The 26989-nt window shown below is 45.3% G+C and overlaps 1 protein-coding gene across 1 annotated transcript in view; it reads left to right on the top strand.

Annotated features, from left to right (window-relative positions):
- Positions 1-26989, top strand: part of ankdd1a (ankyrin repeat and death domain containing 1A) — a 39578-nt gene that overhangs the window by 7151 nt on the left and 5438 nt on the right. Inside the window, exons 4-11 of the mRNA XM_084154038.1 lie at positions 3147-3245; positions 13889-13996; positions 14725-14823; positions 15120-15218; positions 15541-15639; positions 19786-19884; positions 21946-22044; positions 25104-25202. Of these exons, the coding sequence (XP_084010164.1) occupies positions 3147-3245; positions 13889-13996; positions 14725-14823; positions 15120-15218; positions 15541-15639; positions 19786-19884; positions 21946-22044; positions 25104-25202 (801 nt within the window). The remainder of the gene's footprint in view (positions 1-3146; positions 3246-13888; positions 13997-14724; positions 14824-15119; positions 15219-15540; positions 15640-19785; positions 19885-21945; positions 22045-25103; positions 25203-26989) is intronic.

Here is a 26989-nt window from a genome sequence, read left to right as displayed (position 1 = left end):
AGGCAGTCTAAATAACGATTTTAATGTGTTTTACCCCAATGCAATGTGTAGACTGTGTCCTGCTTCTGCTACTGCAATATCCTTAATTACAACAGACAGAGAAGGTTGTAGCTTACATCCTAAATTAGCCTACAAAATATACAGTATATATACAGTGCCTTCAGAAAGTATTCACATCCCTTTATTATTTTCCACATTTTGTTGTGTTACAGCCTGAATTTTAAATTGATTAAATTGAGATTTTGTGTCACTGGCCAACACACAATACCCCATAATGTCAAAGTGGAATTATGCTTTTAGAAATGTTTACAAATAAATAAATACATGAAAAGCTGAAATGTCTTGAGTAAATAAGTATTCAACCCCTTTGTTATGGCAAGCCTAAATAAGTTCAGGAGTAAAAATGTGCTGAAGAAGTCACATAATATATTGCATGGACTCACTCTGTGTGCAATAATAGTGTTTAACATGATTTCTGAATGACTACCTCCTCTCTGTACCCCACACATACAATTATCTATCTGTAAGGTCCCTCAGTCGAGCAGTGAATTTCAAACACAGATTTGCCTCGCAAAGAAGGGCTCCTATTGGTAGATGGGTAAAAAAAAAGCAGACATTGAATATCCCTTTGAGCAGATACAGGCGTCCTTCATAACTCAGTTGCCGGAGAGGAAGGAAACCGCTTAGGGATTTCACCATGAGGCCAATGGTGACTTTAAAACAGTTAGAGTTTAATAGCTGTGATTGGAGAAAACTGAGGATGGATCAACAACATTGTAGTTACTCCACCAATACTAACCTAAATGACAGAGTGAAAAGAAGAAAGCCAGTACAGAATACAAATATTCCAAAACATGCATCCTGTTTGCAATGAGGCACTAAAGTAATATTGCAAAATAATTGGCAAAGTACATTTATGTCCTGAATACAAAGTGTTATGTTTGGGGCAAATCCAACACAACACATCACTGAGTACCACTCTTCATATTTTCAAGCACAGTGGTGGTGGTGGCTGCATCATGTTATGGGCTTGCTTGTCATAGGCAGGGACTAGGGAGTTTTTTAGGATAAAAAGAAACAGAATAGAGCTAAGCACAGGCAAAATCCTAGAAGACACTGGGAGACAAATTCACCTTTCAGCAGGACAATAGCCTAAAACACAAGGCCAAATATACACTGGAGTTGCTTACCAAGACGACATTGAATGTTCCTGAGTGGCCTAGTTACAGATTTCACTTAAATTGGCTTGAAAATCTATGGCAAGACTTGAAACTGGCTGTCTATCAATGATCAACAACCTACTTGACAGAGCTTGAATAATTTTTTAATAATAATGTGCAAATATTGTACAACCCAGGTGTGCGAAGCTCTTAGAGACTTACCCAGAAAGACTCACAGCTGTAATCACTGCCAAAGGTGATTCTAGCATGTATTGACTCAGGGGTGTGAATACTTCTGTAAATTAAATATATTTGTATTTAATTTTCAATTAATTTGCAAGAATTTCTAAAAACATGTTTTCACTTTGTCATTATGGTGTATTATGTGTAGATGGGTTAGAAAAAGCAACAATTTAAACCATTTTGAATATCAGGCTGTAAAACAACAAAATGTGCAATAAGTCAAAGGGGTATGAATTCTTTCTGAAGGCACTGTATATATTATGTATGAGGCAGAGATGTAAGCTACATCATCACGTAGATGAAATTGGTTGCGGGTCCAGAAGAGGGTAAGAGTAAAGTGAAGGGAGGGGGAGGGGGAAGGGGAGGGGTCAGCGCAGCAGCTACAGTGGCTTGTGAAAGTATTCACCCCCCTTGGCATTTTTCCTATTTTGTTGCCTTACAACCTGGAATTAAAATGGATTTTGGGGGGTTTGTATCATTTGATTTACACAACATGCCTACCACTTTGAAGATGCAAAATATTTTTTCTTGTGAATCAAACAAGAAATAAGACAAAAAAACAGAAAACTTGAGCGTGCATAACTATTCACCCACCACATGATGCTGCCACCACCATGCTTCACTGTGGGGATGGTGTTCTCGGGGTGATGAGAGGTGTTGGGTTTGTGCCAGACATAGCGTTTTCCTTAATGGCCAAAAAGCTCAAATTTGGTCTCATCTGACCAGAGTACCTTCTTCCATATTTTCCATTTTTTAGTTTGGGGAGTCTCCCACATGCCTTTTGGCGAACACCAAACGTGTTTGCTTATTTTTTTCTTTAAGCAATGGATTTTTTCTGGCCACTCTTCCGTAAAGCCCAGCTCTGTGGAGTGTATGGCTTAAAGTGGTCCTATGGACAGATTTTCCAATCTCCGCTGTGGAGCTTTTCAGCTCCTTCAGGGTTATCTTTGGTCTCTTTGTTGCCTCTCTGATTAATGCCCTCCTTGCCTGGTCCATGAGTTTTGTTGGGCGGCCCTCTCTTGGCAGGTTTGTTGTGGTGCCATATTCTTTCAATTTTTTTTATAATGGATTTAATGGTGCTCCGTGGGATGTTCAAAGTTTCTGATATTTTTTTATAACCCAACCCTGATCTGTACTTCTCCACAACTTTGTCCCTGACCTGTTTGGAGAGCTCCTTGGTCTTCATGGTGCTGCTTGCTTGGTGGTGCCCCTTGCTTAGTGGTGTTGCAGACTCTGGGGCCTTTCAGAACAGGTGTATATATACTGAGATCATGTGACACTTAGATTGCACACAGGTGGACTTTATTTAACTAATTATGTGACTTCTGAAGGTAACTGGTTGCACCAGATCTTATTTAGGGGCTTCATAGCAAAGGGGGTGAATACATATGCACGCACCACTTTTCCGTTATGTATTTTTGAGAATTTTTAAAACAAGTTATTTTTTTCATTTCACTTCACTAATTTGGACTATTTTGTGTATGTCCATTACATGAAATCCAAATAAAAATCCATTTAAATTACAGGTTGTAATGCAACAAAATAGGAAAAACGCCAAGGGGGATGAATGCTTTTGCAAATGGCACTGTACTTAAAAAAAATTGTCTGTTAAGGAACACATGCACAGAACATGATTCAGTTCTTTAGCTCTGGGGGGCGGGACGGGGGCAAAATGGGGTGGTTACCTTCGGTCGCGCTGCCTCGGCCTTAATTCTATTTCTATAATATATTGTCCCTTCTCAGTTTGGTATGAATGCTCTGCTGCTGGCAGCCTGGTTCGGTCGCCTGAAGATCCTACAGATCCTCGTGGCCGCTGGAGCAAAGCTCAACTGTGAAAACAAAGTAAGTCATTTCAATTAATTACCTGAATTGACCAAATTCAATGGAACGGATCCTAACTCTAATGATGCAAAAACGCTGATTGGACTACATCATGCAATTTCCTTAATGGTTTTTGAGGGTTTCAATTGTGTCTAATTGTAACTAGTTATAGCTTATGGAATTCAGGCAAACAATATGCTGTTTGTATTCACTCCTATTCACACACAAAAAAGCCAACTTAACCAATTGCTTAATCAGCGTTACTCTGTGAGTTGATTGGACTTCATAAGGACAAGAGGTTGAGCCAATGTGTTAAAGTTTGTTTACTCAACAAACACTGCTCGAAGTTAGCTGAATTTGAACACGCTTGTTGAGTAAAATTTAAAAAATCATGTTTGCTCAAAACCACACCCATCATCTTTATATTTCCCAGCAGGTTGATTTTCAGAATTGTTTGTTTCAATACCAGTTTTTTCATGTACATTGATTTGATGATTAATCTAATGCTACACAAAGATAAATAACATATAATTTTCTGAACTAATCCTATCTGTTAGTAGTTGGACTTATTGCACCAGTTACTAAGATGGCTGTTCCAGTTTAGATGATTTAGGTCTCATTAATCAAACTTCCCTACCCCGGCAGTCAATTTTGGATATCCTTACTCTGGATGGATTCCAATAAAAATTACACATCACTTTGCAAGCCAGCATAATGTGTTTTGCAGGGTTGATGTGGCCTGTAAACCAGGAGTGTCAGACCAGTGTGTTAGGGTGTAACTACCCTCAAAGAATGATACATATGATACAGTGAGTTTAATTTGAAAACATTAGGAACACCTATCTAATATTGAGTTGCACCCCATTTAACCCTCAGAACAGCCTAAATTCGTCGCGGCATGGACTCTACAAAGTGTTCCACAGGGATGATGGCCCATGTTTCCCATAGTTGTGTCAAGTTGGCTGGATGTCCATTGGGTGGTGGACCATTCTTGATATACACAGGAAATTGTTGTGTGAAAAACCCTGCAGTGCTGCAGTTTTTGACACAATCAAACTGGTGCGCCTGCCACCTACTACCATGCCCCGTTCAAAGGCACTTAAATATTCTGAATGGTACTCATACACAATCCATGTCTCAATTGTCTCGAGGCTTAAAAGTCTTTCTTTAACCTGTCTCCTCCCCTGATTTAAGTGGATATAACAAGTGACATCAATAAGAGATCACAGCTTTCACCTGGATTCACCTGGTTAGTCTATGTCATTGAAACAGCAGTGACATAGACAGTGTTCCTAATGTTTTGTACACTCAGTGTATATTCACTTGGTGAAGGTGACAGGACTGAAAGCCATTGAATGCAACAACCATGTCTCTGTCGCTAACAAATACAGCCATGGATGGTAACTACAATTCACTCAAAGGGCACACTGGGAATATGCAAATAAGGTATAATATATTCTCAATTTGAATTGTATGTTCACTCAATCTAAAACACGCAATTCAACTTGAGAATGTATGTTGGTTCAGCTAATATGCCCAAATGAAATCGTATTGCATCTGGTTGCCTTGTTATTTTAAGCTGAATCAACAAATCATTTTTTACAGTGTGTAACAATGAACTTGCAGTTGAACTTCTGGTTAACACTTAAAGGTGCAATATGCAGTTTTGTGTGCGACCCGACCAAATTATAGATTTGTCATTCTCATTGAAACCAAGTCTGAAAAGCGGTAGTTCCTTTCTATTTGTGTCAGTGTTTTGAGGTGGATGTGGTGTTGGAGTCAGGCGCAGGACACAGAAGCTTAGTCCACACAGACTTTACTTGTCAGCAAATGACAAATACAAAATAAAGGGCCTCAAACAACGGAGGCGAGCGATACGCAAAACAATGCGTAAAACACTAAACATAAGCGATGCGCAAACAGTGCGTCAAACACTTAATAACAAGAATGCAAAATCCAAAACCCCAACGGACAGGCGTACAACAACACACAACTACAAACAAAACCAAAGGAAACTTACATTTACATTTTAGTCATTTAGCAGACGCTCTTATCCAGAGCGACTTACAGTTAGTGAATACATTTTTTTTTTTTATACTGGCCCACCGTGGGAATCGAACCCACAACCCTGGCGTTGCAAACGCCATGCTCTATCAAATGAGCTACATCCCTGCCGGCCATTCCCTCCCCTACCCTGGACGACGCTGGGCCAATTGTGCGCCGCCCATGAGTCTCCTGGTCGCGGCCGGCGGCGACAGAGCCTGGATTCGAACCAGGAACTCTAGTGGCACAGTTAGCACTGCGATGCAGTGCCTTAGACCACTGCGCCACTCAGAAACTTATAGGTGACATAATCAGGACAGGATAAGACACAGGTGCACCAAACAGACAAAACCAAACAAACACAGAGAACATCCAACGGTAGCAGCTAGTACTCGGGAGACGACGAACGCCGAAGCCTGCCCGAACAAGGAGGAGGAGCAGCCTCGGCGGAATCCGTGACAATTTGCTTCCTGTTTTGTCACGCCCTGACTCATGGGACTCTTGTACACTGCTCAAGAAAATAAAGGGAACACTAAAATAACACATCCTAGATCTGAATGAATGAAATAATCTTATTAAATACTTTTTTCTTTACATAGTTGAATGTGCTGACAACAAAATCACACAAAAATTATCAATGGAAATCAAATTTATCAACCCATGGAGGTCTGGATTTGGCGTCACCCTCACAATTAAAGTGGAAAACCACACTACAGGCTGATCCAACTTTGATGTAATGTCCTTAAAACAAGTCAAAATGAGGCTCAGTAGTGTGTGTTGTCTCCACGTGCCTGTATGACCTCCCTACAACGCCTGGGCATGCTCCTGATGAGGTGTCTCCTGAGGGATCTCCTCCCAGACCTGGACTAAAGCATCCGCCAACTCCTGGACAGTCTGTGGTGCAACGTGGCGTTGGTGGATGGAGCGAGACATGATGTCCCAGATGTGCTCAATTGGATTCAGGTCTGGGGAACGGGCGGGCCAGTCCATAGCATCAATGCCTTCCTCTTGCAGGAACTGCTGACACACTCCAGCCACATGAGGTCTAGCATTGTCTTGCATTAGGAGGAACCCAGGGCCAACCGCACCAGCATATGGTCTCACAAGGGGTCTGAGGATCTCATCTCGGTACCTAATGGCAGTCAGGCTACCTCTGGCGAGCACATGGAGGGCTGTGCGGCCCCCCAAAGAAATGCCACCCCACACCATGACTGACCCACCGCCAAACCGGTCATGCTGGAGGATGTTGCAGGCAGCAGAACGTTCTCCACGGCGTCTCCAGACTCTGTTACGTCTGTCACATGTGCTCAGTGTGAACCTGCTTTCATCTGTGAAGAGCACAGGGCGCCAGTGGCGAATTTGCCAATCTTGGTGTTCTCTGGCAAATGCCAAACGTCCTGCATGGTGTTGGGCTGTAAGCACAACCCCCACCTGTGGACGTCGGGCCCTCATACCACCCTCATGGAGTCTGTTTCTGACCGTTTGAGCAGACACATGCACATTTGTGGCCTGCTGGAGGTCATTTTGCAGGGCTCTGGCAGTGCTCTTCCTGCTCCTCCTTGCACAAAGGCGGAGGTAGCAGTCCTGCTGCTGGGTTGTTTCCCTCCCACGGCCTCCTCCACGTCTCCTGATGTACTGGCCTGTCTCCTGGTAGCGCCTCCATGCTCTGGACACTACGCTGACAGACACAGCAAACCTTCTTGCCACAGCTCGCATTGATGTGCCATCCTGGATGAGCTGCACTACCTGAGCCACTTGTGTGGGTTGTAGACTCCGTCTCATGCTACCACTAGAGTGAAAGCACCGCCAGCATTCAAAAGTGACCAAAACATCAGCCAGGAAGCATAGGAACTGAGAAGTGGTCTGTGGTCACCACCTGCAAAACCAGTCCTTTATTGGGGGTGTCTTGCTAATTGCCTATAATTTCCACCTGTTGTCTATTCCATTTGCACAACAGCATGTGAAATGTATTGTCAATCAGTGTTGCTTCCTACGTGGACAGTTTGATTTCACAGAAGTGTGATTGACTTGGAGTTACATTGTGTTGTTTAAGTGTTCCCTTTATTTTTTGGAGCAGTGTATGTTGAGTCAGGGTGTGGATATTCTATGTTAGTATTTCTATGTTGCATTCTAGGTGTTGTAGTTCTGTGTTTGGCCGGGTGTGATTCCCAATCAGAGACAGCTGTCGCTCGTTGTCTCTGATTTTGGATCATACTTAGGCAGCCTATTGGCACTCATTAGTGGTGGGATCTTGTTCCGTGTTAGAGGCGTGTATTTGTGTTTAGCCTGAGGACTTCACGTTACGTTGTTTTTGTTTCGTGTGTTTATTCTTTATAATAAACATGTATGCATTTCACGCTGCGCCTTGGTCTGACCCGTCCTTACACGAACGTGACATGTTTCTTGTTTTGCATCTCTTTACTTGGTTTTGTACACCAGCTTCAAACAGCTGAAAATACAATGTTTTATTTATTTTTATTTTTTAAACAGGGAGTCACCATTGAGACCGGGTCTCTTTCACAAGGGAGCCCTGCATATACAATTCATAAGATGAAATCGAATCAAAATCAGATCCAGTGTAAAACAAACTAAAATACATCACAACACAAATATTCAAGAAAAACTGTTACATTCCTCAGTATGAAGGTCCACAATCAATATTTTCAATTGCCCGAGCGGCACCAGAACATCCTATTGTAATGTATTTTGTAGTTGAGTGAGGTGCTTTAATGTCAGAGTGGTGTGTGTAGGTGAGTGGAAGGAATCAAGCGCAGGACCCAGGATGACTTCAACCGTCTTTAGTAATGTTCCCAAAGCAACGAGACCAAGGAGTAGCCAACCCAACCGGGTGGCGCACACAATTACGCACAAAACACACAGTGCGTCAAAACAAGAAAAGCGCACGCAGTGCGAGCTCTCGGGAAAACACAACGAGAGAATAATACGAACTTCACAGAGGCAGGCTGACAATGAACAATCACGCATAACACCTGACCCAAACACACGAACTAAATAAGGGGAACAATTAAGACACAAATAAGGGACAGGTGTTATGAACAGACAAAACCAAAAGAACATGAAACATAGAACGGTGGCAGCTAGTACTCCGGAGACGACGACCGCCGAAGCCTGCCCGAACAAGGAAGAGGAGCAGCCTCGGCCGAAACCGTGACAGTACCCCCCCCTTGACGCGCGGCTCCAGCCGTGCGCCGACCCGGAGCTCGGGGACGACCCGGACGACGCGGAGCAGGGCGCGCAGGATGACCCCGATGGAAATCGGTCAGTAGGGACTGGTCTAATACGTCCCTCCTTGGCACCCAGCACCGCTCCTCCGGGCCGTACCCCTCCCACTCCACGAGATATTGAAGACCCCCCATCCGGCGTCTCGAGTCCAGGATGGACCTCACGGTGTACGCCGGAGCCCCCTCGATGTCCAACGGGGGCGGAGGAGTCTCCTCAATCTCAAAGTCCTGGAGTGGACCAGCTACCACCGGCCTGAGGAGAGACACATGGAACGAGGGGTTAATATTTTTGTAATCAACAGGTAGTTCTAACCTATAACTCACCTCGTTCAATCTCCTCAGGACTTTAAATGGCCCCACAAACCGCCGACCCAGCTTCCGGCAGGGCAGGCGGAGGGGCAGGTTTCTGGTTGAGAGCCAGACTCGATCTCCAGGTGCGTACACTGGCCCCTCACTGCGGTGTAGGTCGGCGCTCGTCTTCTGTCGACGTATGGCACGCTGCAGATGGACGTGTGCAGCGTCCCACGTCTCCTCCGAGCGCCGCCCCCACTCATCCACAGCGGGGGCCTCGATCTGGCTCTCATGCCATGGTGCCAGAACCGGCTGGTACCCTAACACACACTGAAAAGGGGTTAGTTGGGTGGAGGAGTGGCGAAGAGAGTTCTGTGCCATCTCGGCCCAGGGCACATATCTTGCCCACTCCTCCGGCCGGCCCTGACAGTATGACCTCAGAAACCTACCCACATCCTGGTTGACACGTTCAACCTGCCCATTACTCTCCGGGTGGTACCCCGAGGTAAGGCTTACCGAAACCCCCAACCGTTCCATAAATGCTCTCCACACTCTAGAGGTGAACTGGGAGCCTCGGTCAGACACTATATCCTCGGGTACCCCGTAATGCCGGAAGACATGGGTGAACAGAGCCTCAGCGGTCTGTAGGGCAGTGGGTAGACCCGGCATGGGAAGGAGACGACAGGCCTTTGAGAACCGATCCACAACGACCAGGATGGTAGTATTCCCCTGTGAGGGGGGAAGGTCGGTAACAAAATCCACCGAGAGGTGGGACCAGGGTCGTTGTGGAATAGGCAGGGGTTGTAACTTACCCCTGGGCAAATGTATGGGTGCCTTACACTGGGCACACACCGAACAGGAGGAGACATAAATCCTCACATCCCTAGCTAACGTTGGCCACCAGTACTTCGTGCTAAGGCAGTGCACTGTCCGGCCGATACCCGGATGGCCAGAGGAGGGGGACGTATGAGCCCAACAAATGAGGCGATCGCGTACCTCGAGCGGAACGTACGTCCGACCCACAGGACACTGTGGAGGACTCGGGTCGGTGCGTAACGCCCGCTCGATCTCACCATCAACCTCCCACACCACCGGAGCAACCAGACAAGACTCCGGTAGTATGGGCGTGGACTCAACTGACCTCTCCTCTGCGTCATACCGCCGAGACAGAGCATCTGCCTTCCCGTTCTGGGACCCAGGGATGTATGTGATCTTAAACACAAACCGGGCTAGGAACATAGTCCAGCGAGCCTGGCGAGGATTCAGTCTCCTAGCTGCCCGGATGTACTCCAGGTTACGATGGTCAGTTAGAATGAGGAAAGGGTGTTGAGCCCCCTCGAGCCAATGCCTCCACACCTTTAGGGCCTGTACCACGGCTAACAGCTCCCTGTCTCCTACGTCATAATTCCGCTCCGCCGGACTGAGCTTCTTAGAGTAGAACGCACAGGGACGGAGTTTAGGTGGAGTGCCAGAACGCTGGGAAAGAACGGCCCCTATCCCGGCTTCTGACGCGTCCACCTCTACTTGGAACGGTAAAGAGGGATCCGGATGCGCCAACACCGGCGCCGAGGTAAACAGGTCCTTTAGTCTCCCAAATGCCCTGTCCGCCTCAGCTGACCACCGCAAGCGCACCGGACCCCCCTTTAACAGAGACGTTATGGGAGCTGCCACCTGTCCAAAACCCCGGATAAACCTCCGGTAATAATTCGCAAAACCCAAGAACCGTTGCACCTCCTTCACAGTGGTTGGGGTCTGCCAATTACGCACAGCTGACACCCGGTCTACCTCCATCTTCACCCCTGACGCAGATAACTGGTAACCCAGAAAGGAGACCGACTTCTGGAAAAACAGACATTTCTCTGCCTTGACATATAGGTCATGCTCCAACAGCCTCCTCAATACTCGGCGCACCAGGGCTACATGCTCAGCACGGGTAGGACTATACACCAGAATGTCGTCGATGTACACCACTACTCCCTGTCCCTGCATGTCCCGGAAAATCTCATCGACGAAGGATTGGAAGACTGAGGGAGCATTCATCAACCCATATGGCATGACTAGATACTCGTAGTGTCCGGAAGTCGTGCTAAACGCTGTCTTCCATTCATCGCCCTCTCGAATGCGTACCAAGTTATATGCGCTCCTAAGATCCAATTTTGTAAAGAACCGCGCACCGTGCAGTGACTCCGTCATAGTCGCAATCAGAGGAAGTGGATAGCTGTACTTCACTGTGATCTGATTGAGACCGCGGTAATCAATACACGGGCGCAGACCTCCATCCTTTTTCTTCACAAAAAAGAAACTTGAGGAAGCGGGTGAAACGGAGGCCCGTATGTATCCCTGTCTAAGAGACTCAGAGATGTATGTCTCCATAGCCTTTCTCTCCTCTTGAGACAAGGGATACACATGGCTCCGAGGGAGAGCTGCTCCTGACTGGAGATCTATCGCACAATCCCCCCGTCTATGAGGCGGCAGCTGCGCCGCCCTGGTCTTACTGAACGCCAGTGCCAAATCCTCATACTCGGGGGGAATCTGCAGTGCTGGCATTAGATTCGGACTCTCCACCGAGGTCGCCCCTATGGAAACACCCAGACACCGCCCCTCACATTGAGCAGACCACCCTTTAAGAGCTTTCTCTCGCCACCTAATAATAGGGTCATGAGTCATCAACCAGGGAAGACCCAGCACTACCGGATACGCAGGAGAGTCAATCAGATAGAGCTGAATTCTCTCCTCATGACCCTCCTGCGCCGTCATCTGAATGGGTGCTGTGACTTCCCTAATCAACCCAGACCCTAACGGACGGCTATCTAGGGCATGGACGGGGAAAGGCTTATCCACTGGAAGGAGGGGAATCCCTAACTCTATACAGAACTGGCGATCTACAAAATTCCCAGCTGCGCCTGAATCTACCAGCGCCTTATGCTGGGAACGAGGTGCAACCTGTGGGAAACAAACAGGCAAGGTTAGGTGCACGACAGAAAGCTCTGGGTAAGCAGGGCGCCTACTCACCTGGGGGGACCCCCCAATGCGTGACCTGCCATCTCCCTCACTGGAGGACCCGCCCCAACACCTAGCCGTGGTGTGCCCTCCACGACCACAGTTGGTGCAAGGGCCGGGTCCCCTCGGGCTCCTCCTCCTCCGTTCCCTAGCGCCAGCACCTCCGAGCTCCATAGGGCTCGGCTCGGAGGTGCTGGAGAGTGGAATGGGCGAACCCCCCCCTCCGGGACGCCCACGGGTGGCGAGCAGGGTATCCAGCCGGATGGCCATGTCGACCAGCTGGTCGAACGTCAACGACGTGTCCCTGCACGCCAACTCTCGCTGGACGTCTTCCCGGAGGCTGCAGCGGAAATGGTCGATATGGGCCCGCTCATTCCACCCTGCATCAGCCGCTAGGGTCCGAAACTCTAAGGCAAAGTCCTGGGCGCTCCTCATCCCCTGTCGGAGGTAGAATAGACGTTCCCCCGCCGCCTTCCCTTCCGGTGGATGATCGAACACAGCACGGAAGCGGCGGGAGAACTCCGCATAGTTCGTGGTAGCGGCGTCCATTCTCCTCCACTCGGCGTTGGCCCACTCCAACGCCTTGCCGGTGAGACAGGAGATGAGGGCTGAGACGCTCTCGTGTCCCGAGGGCGCCGGGTGTACGGTGGCGAGGTAGAGCTCCACCTGCAGCAGGAATCCTTGACACCCGGCAGTGGAGCCGTCGTACGCCCTCGGGAGCGAGAGCCGAATCCCACTAGGTTCCGGAGATGAGACAGGGGGGCTGACCGATGGGGCTGGTTCGGTTCGTGGAGGTGTGGGAACCCCGCTGGTCTCCCATCGGTGCAGAGTATTCATCACTCCCTCCAGGGCGTGACAGACCTGATTGATGCGGTCCTCCTGACCACGAAGACGTTCTGCCATCTCGGCTGTCGGCGTGGTCGCTCCTGCTGATTCCATGATTGATGCGTGATTCTGTCAGAGTGGTGTGTGTAGGTGAGTGGAAGGAATCAAGCGCAGGACCCAGGATGACTTCAACCGTCTTTAGTAATGTTCCCAAAGCAACGAGACCAAGGAGTAGCCAACCCAACCGGGTGGCGCACACAATTACGCACAAAACACACAGTGCGTCAAAACAAGAAAAGCGCACGCAGTGCGAGCTCTCGGGAAAACACAACGAGAGAATAATACGAACTTCACAGAGGCAGGCTGACAATGAACAATCACGCATAACACCTGACCCAAACACACGAACTAAATAAGGGGAACAATTAAGACACAAATAAGGGACAGGTGTTATGAACAGACAAAACCAAAAGAACATGAAACATAGAACGGTGGCAGCTAGTACTCCGGAGACGACGACCGCCGAAGCCTGCCCGAACAAGGAAGAGGAGCAGCCTCGGCCGAAACCGTGACATTTAAACTAAAAGCGGATTTACCTAGTTCGGTGGAGACCCGAGGAACCTCAAAAGTTAACCAACCCTGTGAACGGGTTTGGTATCTCATGTTTTTATACTTTAACAACAAAGTTAGGTAAGTTGGAAGCTTGTGTTGGAAAGCTTTGTAAACAAAAAGGGAGTAATGAAGTGATCTATGGGACTTTAATGAGGACCAGCCAACCTTTTGATACAGGATGCAGTGATGAGTATTAAAACTGTCACCTGTGATAAAGCAAAGGGTGCTATGGTAGACAGCATCCACAGGTTTAAGAGTAGTGGCTGCTGCATTCTGGTAAATGGTGTCTCCATAGTCCAGAACTGGCAAGAAAGTTGACTGTACAATCTGCTTGTTTTGTCACGCAAACTGAATTTAGGCAAACATTTTAGATTTTTTGCAATTTCTGCATATTGGACCTTTAAAGCTTGCAAACATAATGGTCTATAACTTATTTCATTTGTCTTATTATAATAATTGACTGACTTACTTGACTTAAGCCCTTGGCTCCTATGAGGAGAATAGGCCATTGACGAATGTCCTCCATCTCACTTGGTTCGGGGCAAGTTTTTCCCGATCACACCAGTCGAGGCCACTTTCAGTCACTTCTGTCTTATAATTTATTTTTGTATTATAATAAGACTTCAAATATGTTATGTATCTCTCTGTCAGAATGGGCTGAGCCTGCTGCACTGTGCCGCCCAGCGGGGTCATAGCAGAGTGCTGGAGTTCATCATGGAGGACCTAGTAGAGGACGTACTGCTGGACAGGGTGGACAAGGTGACTGCCCCACACCACATGACCTGTTCTTTACTAGCACGTTTTCTGCACTTTCCCAGTTCTTTCAAAGACCTTTCTTAGCAAATTCCTTGAACTTCTTGGATTTTCCTAGGATTGCTTTCCTTTCCCAGGACTTTCCCAGTACTGTCCTTGGGCTTTACAGGATTTACAAGGAAAATTGATGATGACACAATGAAATAAATCTTGTTTACTTTAAGAATTTGATTAATGCAGTGTCTCCACCGTCTGTGCACAATAGATACCTTGAGGGTTTACTATGCTATCTATTATTTGTACTGTGCCATGTTTAGATGTATTTACTACTTGTAGTTAAGGATGTCAAACTTGCCCGTAGCATATTGGCTGGAGTACATCAGTGACATCACTTTCCCTGGAAAAAAAAGAAGAAAAGCCAACTGTCGCTTACAGAGTGACAGACTAGTCCCTTGCTCTGCTGGCTAAAACGGTTGGCTTGTGTGTTTGCAGGAGGTTGTGAGTTGGAGCCCTGCTTGGGGCAGAACAGAAGGCTCTCTGTTTTTCCAAACGTTCTACATCCTGTCATTACTTTCATACTGCCATTTTGTCATTACTGTCATACTATAATTTGGTCATACAGTCATGTGTCATTCTGTGATAGTGTCATTTGGTCATACTGTGATGTTGTCATTACTGTCATTACTGTTACTGTCTTCTTATTGTTAATCCCTCACTCCCTGTCTTACTGTCAGTCTGGGAAGACAGCGTTTCACCTGGCTGCAGAACATGGACAACTAGAGGTGGTGGAGTTCCTCATCGGTATGGGCTGCACTCATGGCCTCAAGGATAAGGTAGGTTCAGACGTTGACACAAGTGCACACACACACCCACACAGACACTCACCCACACACACACATGCACACACACACACACACACACACACACAAACACACACTTATAGGCGAAAACATGATTAGGCTAGTGTTACAATAGCGAGAGAGTAAACATGAACTTTAATCACCTTTGGAAAACGTGTTCACATTTCTTTTCAAGTGTGTGTGTGTGTGTGTGTGTGTGTGTGTGTAACTAAGATGTTATCATGTAAATATAACATGATGTCCTTGATGTGTTTTTATATGTCGTGTAGGATGAAAACATGGCCATGCATCTAGCAGCCAAGCACGGACACAAAGAGGTCCTGCAGAAGATAGTGGAGACAGGAGTGGACATTGACGAGAGAAACATAGTGAGTAAAGAACATATTGTCACTGTGGTGTGGTGTAGGGTTCAAAGCAGCCCAGAAACTATATTTTATATTCCATACATTTTAGCTGTCGGGGTTCCTGCTTCACTTCATAGGGGTAATGTGGAGAGAAAAAAGTTTACTATTAATTTATGTTTTGCTTTTAAACCTTTATTTTGCCAGGAAATAACAAAATCTATTTTACTATAATAACAACTAGGGTTAGTGCTACTTGTTGTATTTTATATTGTTGATTATTCCCTATTCTGTTGATAGAATGTAAAGCTGATGGAGGCCTGTTGTGACATGATATGTGGTTCTCCAGGACGGACTGACAGCTCTGCACCTGTCCTCTGATGGAGGTCACTATGAATGTGTCAAGCTACTGCTGGAAGCCTGCTGTAACGTCAATGCGCTGACAAACGTAAGGGTCAACTTTCAATTAACTATAACTTGTAAAGGCTTTATAGAGCATTCATCTATACTGTATATTCAGGGGTGCACATAACTTTTTCAGTGAGTTACTCAGGTGAGTACCAGCAGATGGTGTTTGGTACTCACCATATATGTAGCGTGGTCATAATAAGTGCAGTCTTCTTCACTGTCCTCCTCAGTGCCGCCACCACTGTCCTCCTCAGTGCTGCCATCACTGTCCTCCTCAGTGCCGCCACCACTGTCCTCCTCAGTGCCACCACCACTGTCCTCCTCAGTGCTGCCATCACTGTCCTCCTCAGTGCTGCCACCACTGTCCTCCTCAGTGCCACCACCACTGTCCTCTGCTTCAGCTTCCTGCATGGTAGATGATGAAGACGCTGCAGATGCACCTCCCTGTCCTTGGTTGAGCCTCCGATTAGCTGTCTCCATCCACAGGTCAACAGCAGGCTTTGGGTCAAATGTCTCTGTGGTCTGCTTTGACAGGTGAATGTGCATCAGTGCTGAGTGACGAGCATGTGACAGACAAGATCTGTACTTGGTTTTTATAATGTTGAGATGTGAGAATCCCCTCTCACAAGCTGCACTGCTTAAAGGCAGTGTAAGAGACAGCTTAACCACCTTGTTGATGTTGGAATAAGCATCTGGGTTACTTGTACTTACTATTTGGACCAAGTCATACACAGAAGAGGCTCCCAGGCGTTTTCCTGCCTGCTTTAAGCGCATCCATTCTGTCACAGTGGTATCTTTGTCAAGTTGCAAGGTGGCCTCATATTTCTTGAGAATGCTGCAAACTGTTGTGTTTCCAAAACTGTGGAGGTCTTGCATTTCCTGAGGCCATGTTGAAGGATCAAATACTAAGAAATGATCACATGACTTGAGGGAGTCATATCTGATTTCAAACTCTTCAATTAACCCCCTGAGTATTGTCTCTGTCAGCATCAGCATTGGAAACAGTGTGTGCCCTATGGCTTTCACCATCAAGCAGAAGTGTGAACTGTCCAATGGCCACCATGAGTTCATCCTTACATTCTCCAATGGTCAGCTTTTCCTTCTGAAACCTAATGGATGTGGTGTTCAAAATGTTGCAAATGTCAAGCATGTTTGACAGAAAGCACTGAAAACGCTCTGTGCAGATATGCTGCAAGTCACTGTTATCACTCGTAACCAGTTGCATTTTAATGGCTGGCAATAGTCTTGATATTTTTAACAGTGTTTCATGCCTCCATGCAGACCATCTGATATTATGAAACTTACCCAGTTTCACAAAGGAGATCCCATTTTCTTCACATAGCTTATTCAGTGCAGCAGTTTTTTTTGCTCCACCTTTTTGTAAATAAAACTGCAGCAGCTTGACCACAGAGCGATTAAATGTCTCACAGTAAGGAACGTTGCGATCAGCTGATTTCGCGCAATTCTCCAGTGTGTGTGCGGTGCACAGAATGTGCACAAGGGAGTCTCCAACCGCAGCAAGTTGCCGGAGTTTTGGCACAACGCCGTTGTAGATACCCACATTGACAGCAGCAGTCTGTGCACACAGCGACCAACTTTGTTGTCCAGTCATCCAAGCCTGTGTCCTGGAAAAGTCTCACAAGTCCGTCTGTTATGGCCTGTGCGGTTCGGTCAGCACCCAATTCAATCAGTCCAATAAAGTACGAAGTAAACTCTCCGTTGCTGGACACAGACATACTGTAAACGATTTCCTGCTCAGTTTTTGTGATGTCCTCAGATCCATCAAAAAGCAGCCCCCAAAATTCAGCAGACTGCAACTTGGCTCGTAACTCCCCGCTGATGGTGTGAGCGATGCTCTGCATGATCCGTGTGCCCTCTTCACGTGAATGATATGCACCTCCGACATTTACTTCTAGCCGCTTCAGTAAAGGAACATCCTCAGAATAGGAAGACATGGGACGTGCGTGTTTAGCTTTATGGAAGGCGAGGAGAAAAATATTAAACAGAGCTTGCCGCTGTTCTTCATTCAGCTTGTCTCGCCATCTGGCAAGTGGGCGACTGGACATTTATTCTCGGCTAGCTTGTTTAGCAATGGCTTGCGCTACATTCGTGTGCTCCTTGCTCTTTTCATGTTTGTCAAATAAAGGATGGTTGAAATTCTTTGAGCCTTTATAAAATGCACCTGTTTTGTCTGCTAGATGTGGATTTGAGTGGCAAATCTTGCACCACATTTCAGTGCGCTCATCGTTAGCTTCAAGCCACTGCACATCTTGGAGCCACTTTTCCGAAAAAAGTATTTTCTTCGGCTCTGGCTCCAGTTGGCGTTTCTTTGTAGGTGGCGAAACGCCAAAGAAGCTGCTTAATGTCTGTTGCTTTTTGGACATCCCTGACAGTAGTTGACAAGCAACATGTCATGTGTAAGGTTAGATGAGAAGATCGGTCAAGTACGCAAAGGCGCGTAGTAACACAAGTGGCATTACGCATTCCTGATTTTTGTCGCGCTTGCGTACCTGCGTACCAGTTATGTGCACCCCTGTGTATATTCATATAGCTGTAAACGTATGGACAGAGGACCACATAGAAGCGGGTGCTTCCTATGCACTGACTGGGACATTCTCTTCCAAGACAATGATGTTAAAACTCTTGCTGAGACAAGTGTTGATGATTATGAATAATCTCTAAAGCATCTACTTGTCACGACTTCCTCCGAAGCTGCCTCCTCTCCTTGTTCGGGCAGGCTTCGGCGTTCGTCGTCACCAGCCTTCTAGCCACTGCCGCTCCTCATCTCATCATTCCATTTGTTTTGTCTTGTTTATTACACACACCTGGTTCATATCCCCTCATCAGTACCTGTATAAGTGTTCCCTCTGCCCCCTTGTCTTTGTGTGTGATTGTTGATTGTGGAGGTTAGATTAGCTCGGTGGAGCTCTTTGTATTTTGTATCGCCGGGATATTTCACCCGTGTGCCTTGTTGTTTCCCAGTGCGCCTGATTTCCGCACTGGAATGTTTGACGCATTGCTGCTTACCGCTGTGTTTTCGGAATAAACCTTATATTCTGTGATTTACCCTCCTGCGCCTGACTCCTTCAAAATCCCTCACCACACTACTGAACAATAAATTAACTCAACATGCAACAATTTGAACTATTTTACTGAGTTACAGTTCATATAAGGAAATCAGTCAATTGAAATCAATTAATTTGGCCCTAATCTATGGATTTCACATGACTTGGCAGGGGCGCAGCCATGGGTGAGCCTGGGAGGGCATAGGCCAACCCACTTGGGAGCCAGGCCCAGCAAATCAGAATGAGTTTTTCCCCACAAGGTATTTATTACAGACAGAAATACTCCTCAGTTTCATCAGCAGTCTGGGTGGCTGTTCTCAGACGATCCCGCAGGTGAAGAAGCCGGATGTGGAGGTCCTGGGCTGGCGTGGTTACACATGGTCTGCAGTTGTGAGGCTGGTTTGACGTACTGCCAAATTCTCTAAAACAACGTTGGAGGTGGCTTATGGTAGAGAAAGGAACATAAAATATCTGGCAACAGCTCTGGTGGACATTCTTGCAGTCAACATGCCAATTGCACGCTCCTTCAAAACTTGAGACATCTGTGGCATTCTGTTGTGTGACAAAACTGCACATTTTAGAATGGCCTTTTATTGTCCCCATCACAAGGTGCACCTGTATAATGATCATGTTGTTTAATCAGCTTATTGATATGCCACACCTGTCAGGTGGATGGATTATCTTGGCAAAGGAGAAATGCTCACTAACAGGGATGTAAACAAATGTGTGCACAACATTTGAGAGAAATAAGCTTTTTGTGTGTATGGAACATTTCGGGGAGCTTCATTTCAGCTCATGAAACATGGGACCAACACTTCACATGTTGCGTTTATATTTTTGTTCAGTATAGATATGCCTTATAAAGGGTTTATAAATGCATTGTTACAACTTTAAAATTGTAATTCATTTAAAGTGGGACCCGATTATCAGATTTACATTGAAGACTGAATCTGATATGGGTAGATAGATAGATAATTGGGTAGCTAGATAATAACTGATCATATTTCTATAGCACTTTTCATTACAGGTTTAATGTCAAAGTGCCACCTAATGTGTGAGACTGAGAGGTACGTTAGTGAGTCTGAACTGTGACCTGTCCCACTATGTTGTTGTCTGTGCAGAATAATATGAATGCCCTCCACTACGTGGCCCAGCATGGCTTTGAGAGAGAGGCCAGTCTGCTGCTGGAGGCAGGCATCAACACAGACACTGTGGATGGCGTGAGTACGCAAGCCAACCTTCAACCATACAGACTACACTAGTTTGTGCATCGGTTAGCTCCTCTTTAGGAATAATGGGTAGCACTTATTAGAACTTGGTTAGCTCCACGTTAGGAATAATGGGTAGCATTTAATGCAACTTGGTTAGCTCCTCTTTCAAATGACAATAGTGAACAGCCAGGTGTTTTAGTTAAGCCCAACAGCTCAGAATACACCAGTAGGGTTCAGCATCTGCACCATGTCCTCTTCTACACTTTTTCCAACTCAGAGAATTGGTGCCATATTTGTTTGTTTAATTCAGTGTATGTCCTATATTAACGTTTTCCCTTTTCAGTAAAAGTGTTTTTTCTTTCTTTGTGGGCAGTCCTACTCCTCTGATATGTTTGTTGTAATGGATATAGAGAGTCAATAAAAAGGTGTTCTGAAATAATGGTGGGTTAGTTTTAAACCCATTCTGCAGCAGTATTGTCCTGGAGGCAGCGGCTTCGACCGCCAGATCACCCCAAGACACTAAATGTGTTTTTTCAGTGCCTCAGTGCAGAATAGGTTCTCTCTATAGATATTTGATTTAGTGTGTGTCTGAAACAGGACCACAATCTACAGTACAACAGGCCTTTTCCTTCCACGTACCACTAATCAAAAGAGACCCATCGCACTCTCCCAGAAGCTTGGCTGGTGCGTAAAACCCGCAAATTCAGACAAACAAAAAGGTGTAATGGGTTCGCACTGAAGAAGGCTGTAAAGCTGAAACGTCTGTGTACGCTATCCCTGATGCAGTGAAAATTATAAAAAATATTGAGTAATGAAGTAAGCTTTATGCACCATCTTTTTGAGTGCGAACCCATTACACCTCTTTGTTCCTCCCATGTACCACTCCTTTGGAACTCCCTCACTGACAATCTCAGAGCTGCTCAGAATGTTGGTGCATTTAAAGCAAGCCTTAAGAATCATCTCTATCAGCTGGACTAGCCTCGTTCCTAAAGCAGGCCTTAAGAGTCATCTCTATCGGCTGGACAAGCTTCGTTCCTAAAGCAGGCCTTAAGAATCATCTCTATCGGCTGGACAAGCTTCGTTCCTAAAGCAGGCCTTAAGAGTAATCTCTATTGGCTGGACTAGCCTCGTTCCTAAAGCAGGCCTTAAGAGTCATCTCTATTGGCTGGACTAGCCTCATTCCTAAAGCAGGCCTTAAGAGTCATCTCTATCGGCTAGACAAGCTTCGTTCCTAAAGCAGGCCTTAAGAGTCATCTCTATCGGCTGGACAAGCTTCGTTCCTAAAGCAGGCCTTAAGAGTCATCTCTATCGGCTGGACAAGCTTCGTTCCTAAAGCAGGCCTTAAGAGTCATCTCTATTGGCTGGACTAGCCTCATTCCTAAAGCAGGCCTTAAGACACATCTCTATCAGCTGGACTAGCCTCGTTCCTAAAGCAGGCCTTAAGAGTCATCTCTATTGGCTGGACTAGCCTCATTCCTAAAGCAGGCCTTAAGACACATCTCTATCGGCTGGACTAGCCTCGTTCCTAAAGCAGGCCTTAAGACTCAGTCATCTCTATTGGCTGGACTAGCCTCGTTCCTAAAGCAGGCCTTAAGACTCATCTCTATCAGCTGGACTAGCCTCGTTCCTAAAGCAGGCCTTAAGACTCATCTCTATTGGCTGGACTAGCCTCGTTCCTAAAGCAGGCCTTAAGACTGATCTCTATCAAGTGGACTAGCCTCGTTCCTAAAGCAGGCCTTAAGACTCATCTCTATCGGCTGGACTAGCCTCGTTCCTAAAGCAGGCCTTAAGACACATCTCTATCGGCTGGACTAGCCTCGTTCCTAGATTCCTATTGTTGTTTTCATGATATTGTTATATATTTTTTAATGTCTTGTTCGTTATATTTAAAAATATATATATTTTACTGTATTTCCTAGTTTATATATTTTATTTTATGCACTTTGAGATAATTCTTGCATAATGAAAAGCACTTTACAAATGTAATACATTATTATTATTATTTACGTGGCATCTGTTGTATGTGGTAACCATCAATGTGTTTCTAATTTTACCTTGTGTTTTGAACAGCAACACACATCCCCTCTTCACATCGCCGTGCTCAACAATCACACCGAGGTAGTACGGCTGCTAATAGACGCTGAATGTGACCTGGACATATCTGACAATGTGAGTAATGTTTCCGCTCTCTATGGGCGTTACGTAATCACCTTACTGTATGTAAACATTCTATGCAATGCATTCAATGATTTGTTAGGCCAACGGTGCATCGTGTACCTTAAAGTGTCTGTATCGATTGTGAGTCATCGTGTTGCGTGATAGCCCATCATGAGTTGGCTGTGATCTGTGTTTGACGTTGTTTACATTAGCACTGAGGTAAAGGCCACAGAACAGTAGGCTCCTGTACAGTGATAAGGGCCTGGTCCAACCTCTGTTGGCTTTAGTTTAAGGGTACGCTGATAGCAGAAACTACTGTCTGCAAGTCTGAGTAGTCAGCTGATAGGGTCTGAACACTTTACTGTATCATAAAACTTGTAACACTTTACTGCCATAACACTTGTAACACTACAGTATACTGCCATAACACTTGTAACACTCCAGTATACTGCCGTAACACTTGTAACACTCCAGTATACTGATGTAACACTCCAGTATACTGCCGTAACACTTATAACACTCCAGTATACTGCCGTAACACTTGTAAAACTTGTAACACTCCAGTATACTGCCGTAACACTTGTAACACTCCAGTATACTGCCATAACACTTGTAACACTACAGTATATTGCCATAACACTTGTAACACTACAGTATACTGCCATAACACTTTTAACACTACAGTATACTGCCGTAACACTTGTAACACTACAGTATACTGCCATAACACTTGTAACACTACAGTATACTGCCGTAACACTTGTAACACTACAGTATACTGCCGTAACACTTGTAACACTCCAGTATACTGCCGTAACACTTGTAACACTCCAGTATACTGATGTAACACTCCAGTATACTGCTGTAACACTTGTAACACTCCAGTATACTGCCATAACACTTGTAACACTACAGTATACTGCCATAACACTTGTAACACTACAGTATACTGCCATAACACTTGTAACACTACAGTATACTGCCATAACACTTGTAACACTACAGTATACTGCCATAACACTTTTAACACTACAGTATACTGCCGTAACACTTGTAACACTACAGTATACTGCCGTAACACTTGTAACACTACAGTGTCGTGACGTGACTTTAAACATTAATCTGAGGACTGTAATCTCTAATTAACTAACTATGTTTAATTGTTACCCGATTTAAATTATAATGTAACAATTAACTCATTAGCATTTGGGGCACCATGGGAGCAGTTGTTTAAAGAGTTACCATCTCCTGAATTAAACTCTAAAAGGTCTCTACCTATCACATCAATAAACAGTCAACTTATTAATGATAACCTCGTATCATATCATCATTCTGAACGTCGTATCCTCCTTGCATCTGCAAAAACCCGAGCCTTACTTATGATTCAGTGCTACACAAATTAGTTTAATTATTTATTTACTAGCTAACTAAATAATAACACAGGATAAACACACACACGGTATAGGTTATTGACTAGAAACTTAATACGATGGAAACAGGTCCCTAGCGGACTGACACAATATGATGGCTTGTTACAAAAGAGATGGGGGGGGGGGGCAGAGAGGGACAGAGACATAATACGTTGGTACATTTGGCTGGACTCTGTAGCTCAGCTGGTAGAGCACGGCGCTTGTAACGCCAAGGTAGTGGGTTCGATCCCCGGGACCACCCATACACAAAAAAAATAAAAATAAAAAAAAAATAAATGTATGCACGCATGACTGTAAGTCGCTTTGGATAAAAGCGTCTGCTAAATGGCATATTATATTTATTATTATTATATTATACATTTAGAAACGACTCTCACAGTAATCATATACTTTGCACACGAACCGCCGCCCATTTGGAGTAAGAAATCATGAATGTATTTACGTGTAAATGTCTTGGTTTTTTGTGTATTTCTGTCGGAACCAGGCCTTCTTGGAAAAGGGGTTGGTTGGGCCTTTCCGCGGCACGCTTGTAAGGCTGTGATTGTCCACAAGGGGTCACAATGTCCTTCTTCTTAGTTGTCCGGTCTCCAATGACTTGTCATGTAGTCCTGAACAGAACTACAGAATTGATTCTACTTCCATTCACTCTGGAAGATTATTCTTTGAAAATAGGCTAGCCAGCCGTGTCGATGGTCCCCAGTGGGGTGATGAGAGTAGTGTAGTATACGATGGTTTGAAGAGAGTAGTAGAATGGTCCCACTTAAATTCGCTTTTCTAGATACTTTGCTCAGGACAGCTAATCAGCCGTACCAGTGATTATCAGGGAGGGGAGTTTTCTTCTCCACCTCGTGTTACAATTCAGAGTTCGAACCACTTTAGACGTGAGCTGCAGCTCGATGTCTTTCTGGTCTGCTTGTTAATTTCTTTACCAAACCTTAATGCACTCTGGTCGAAATGGCCGGTTCAGTCAGGCTGACACTCTCTCTGACCTCACTCATGGCATGGCTACTTACTGTGCAAAGTTTATAGGAGACAAATTATCTCTTATGGCCCCTAAAATCACATTCCTATCTTAACAAAAATACTTTTATAATTTTTCATATTTAATTCACAACACATTGGATGGACACTTCACACATATAGTGTGCATACTTTTCAAGTTACAGTATTTCCTCTATAACATTTTTAATGACATCACAAAATAACAACAATATGACATTAGTTTTCTATAGACCGCCTCTGACCATTCCCCACGTATTCTGTTAGGAATATTGTTCCAGTATTCAGCATGTTAAAGTTTCAGCGGGGAAAGTGTCTGGAGACAAAGCACATTCATTTATGACCCTGGATCTCCTCTGTTTGATTTACAACAGATGTCAAAACCCCCCTAACCAATTTCCTCCACCCCCCCTCTTATGTATAACATGACTGTCTATGTTGCACATTTTGTGTTGCACACTATGCCTTATAACCACATAATTATGTTCATACCTGTCAGCCTTCATAAAATTGCTTGTTACTGATCATTTTCTATTTTTCTTTCTCTCTTTCTCTGTCTCACTCTCTCGTTCTCTCTTTCTTTCTTTCTCCCTCTCTCTTTCTCTGTCTCCCCCCCTTTCCTCTCTCCCTCCCTCCTTACAGAGGCTCCAGACAGCCCTGCACATCACAGCAGAGCATGGCAGACAGGATGTCGCTGAAATGATCCTCCTAGCTGGGGTTAACCTCAAACTACTGGATAAGGTATTTGATTTCAAATCAAATTTCAAATTGTATTTGTCACATACGCCGAATACAACAGGTGTAGACCTTACAGTGAAAAGCTTACTTACAAGCCCTTAACCAACAATGCAGTTTTAAGAAAGAATACCAAAAATAATCACCAAAAATACAATATAAAATAATACGAAATAAAAGTAACAAATAATTAAAGAGCAGCAGTAAAAATAACAATAGCGAGGCATGTGAGGGAGAAAAGTATTTGATCCGCTGCTGATTTTGTACGTTTTCCCACTGACAAAGAAATGATCAGTCTATAATTTTAATGGTAGGTTTATTTGAACAGTGAGAGACAGAATTACAACAAAAAAATCCAGAAAAAACGCATGTCAAAAATGTTATAAATTGATTTGCCTTTTAATGAGGGAAATAAGTATTTGACCCCCTCTCAATCAGAAAGATTTCTGGCTCCCAGGTGTCTTTTATACAGGTAACGAGTTGAGATTAGGAGCACACTCATAAAGGGAGTGTTCCTAATCTCAGCTTGTTACCTGTATAAAAGACACCTGTCCACAGAAGCAATCAATCAATCAGATTCCAAACTCTCCACCATGGCCAAGACAAAAGAGCTCTCCAAGGATGTCAGGGACAAGATTGTAGACCTACACAAGGCTGGAATGGGCTACAAGACCATCGCCAAGCAGCTTGGTGAGAAGGTGACAACAGTTGGTGCGATTATTCGCAAATGGAAGAAACACAAAATAACTGTCAATCTCCCTCGGCCTGGGGCTCCATGCAAGATCTCACCTCGTGGAGTTGCAATGATCATGAGAACGTGAGGAATCAGCCCAGAACTACACATGAGGATCGTATCAATGATCTCAAGGCAGCTGGGACCATAGTCACCAAGAAAACAATTGGTAACACACTACGCCGTGAAGGACTGAAATCCTGCAGCGCCCGCAAGGTCCCCCTGCTCAAGAAAGCACATATACAGGGCCGTCTGAAGTTTGCCAATGAACATCTGAATGATTCAGAGGAGAACTGGGTGAAAGTGTTGTGGTCAGATGAGACCAAAATCGAGCTCTTTGGCATCAACTCAACTTGCCGTGTTTGGAGGAGGAGGAATGCTGCCTATGACCCCAAGAACGCCATCCCCACCGTCAAACATGGAGGTGGAAACATTATGCTTTGGGGGTGTTTTTCTGCTAAGGGGACAGGACAACTTAACCGCATCAAAGGGACGATGGACGGGGCCAAGTACCGTCAAATCCTGGGTGAGAACCTCCTTCCCTCAGCCAGGGCATTGAAAATGGGTCGTGGATGGGTATTCCAGCATGACAATGACCCAAAACACACGACCAAGGCAACAAAGGAGTGGCTCAAGAAGAAGCACATTAAGGTCCTGGAGTGGCCTAGCCAGTCTCCAGACCTTAATCCCATAGAAAATCTGTGGAGGGAGCTGAAGGTTCGAGTTGCCAAACGTCAGCCTCGAAACCTTAATGACTTGGAGAAGATCTGCAAAGAGGAGTGGAACAAAATCCCTCCTGAGATGTGTGCAAACCTGGTGGCCAACTACAAGAAACGTCTGACCTCTGTGATTGCCAACAAGGGTTTTGCCACCTAGTACTAAGTCATGTTTTGCAGAGGGGTCAAATACTTATTTCCCTCATTAAAATGAGGATCTGAGGACCCATGCCAAATCTTTTCAGTCTCCTGAGGGGGAATAGGTTTTGTCGTGCCCCCTTCACGACTGTCTTGGTGTGCTTGGACCATGTTAGTTTGTTGGTGATGTGGACACCAAGGAACTT

This window comes from Coregonus lavaretus (genome assembly GCF_964263955.1).
Source record: "Coregonus lavaretus genome assembly, chromosome: 37".
Classification (NCBI taxonomy): domain Eukaryota; kingdom Metazoa; phylum Chordata; class Actinopteri; order Salmoniformes; family Salmonidae; genus Coregonus; species Coregonus lavaretus.
This window is presented reverse-complemented; position numbering and strand designations above follow the sequence as displayed.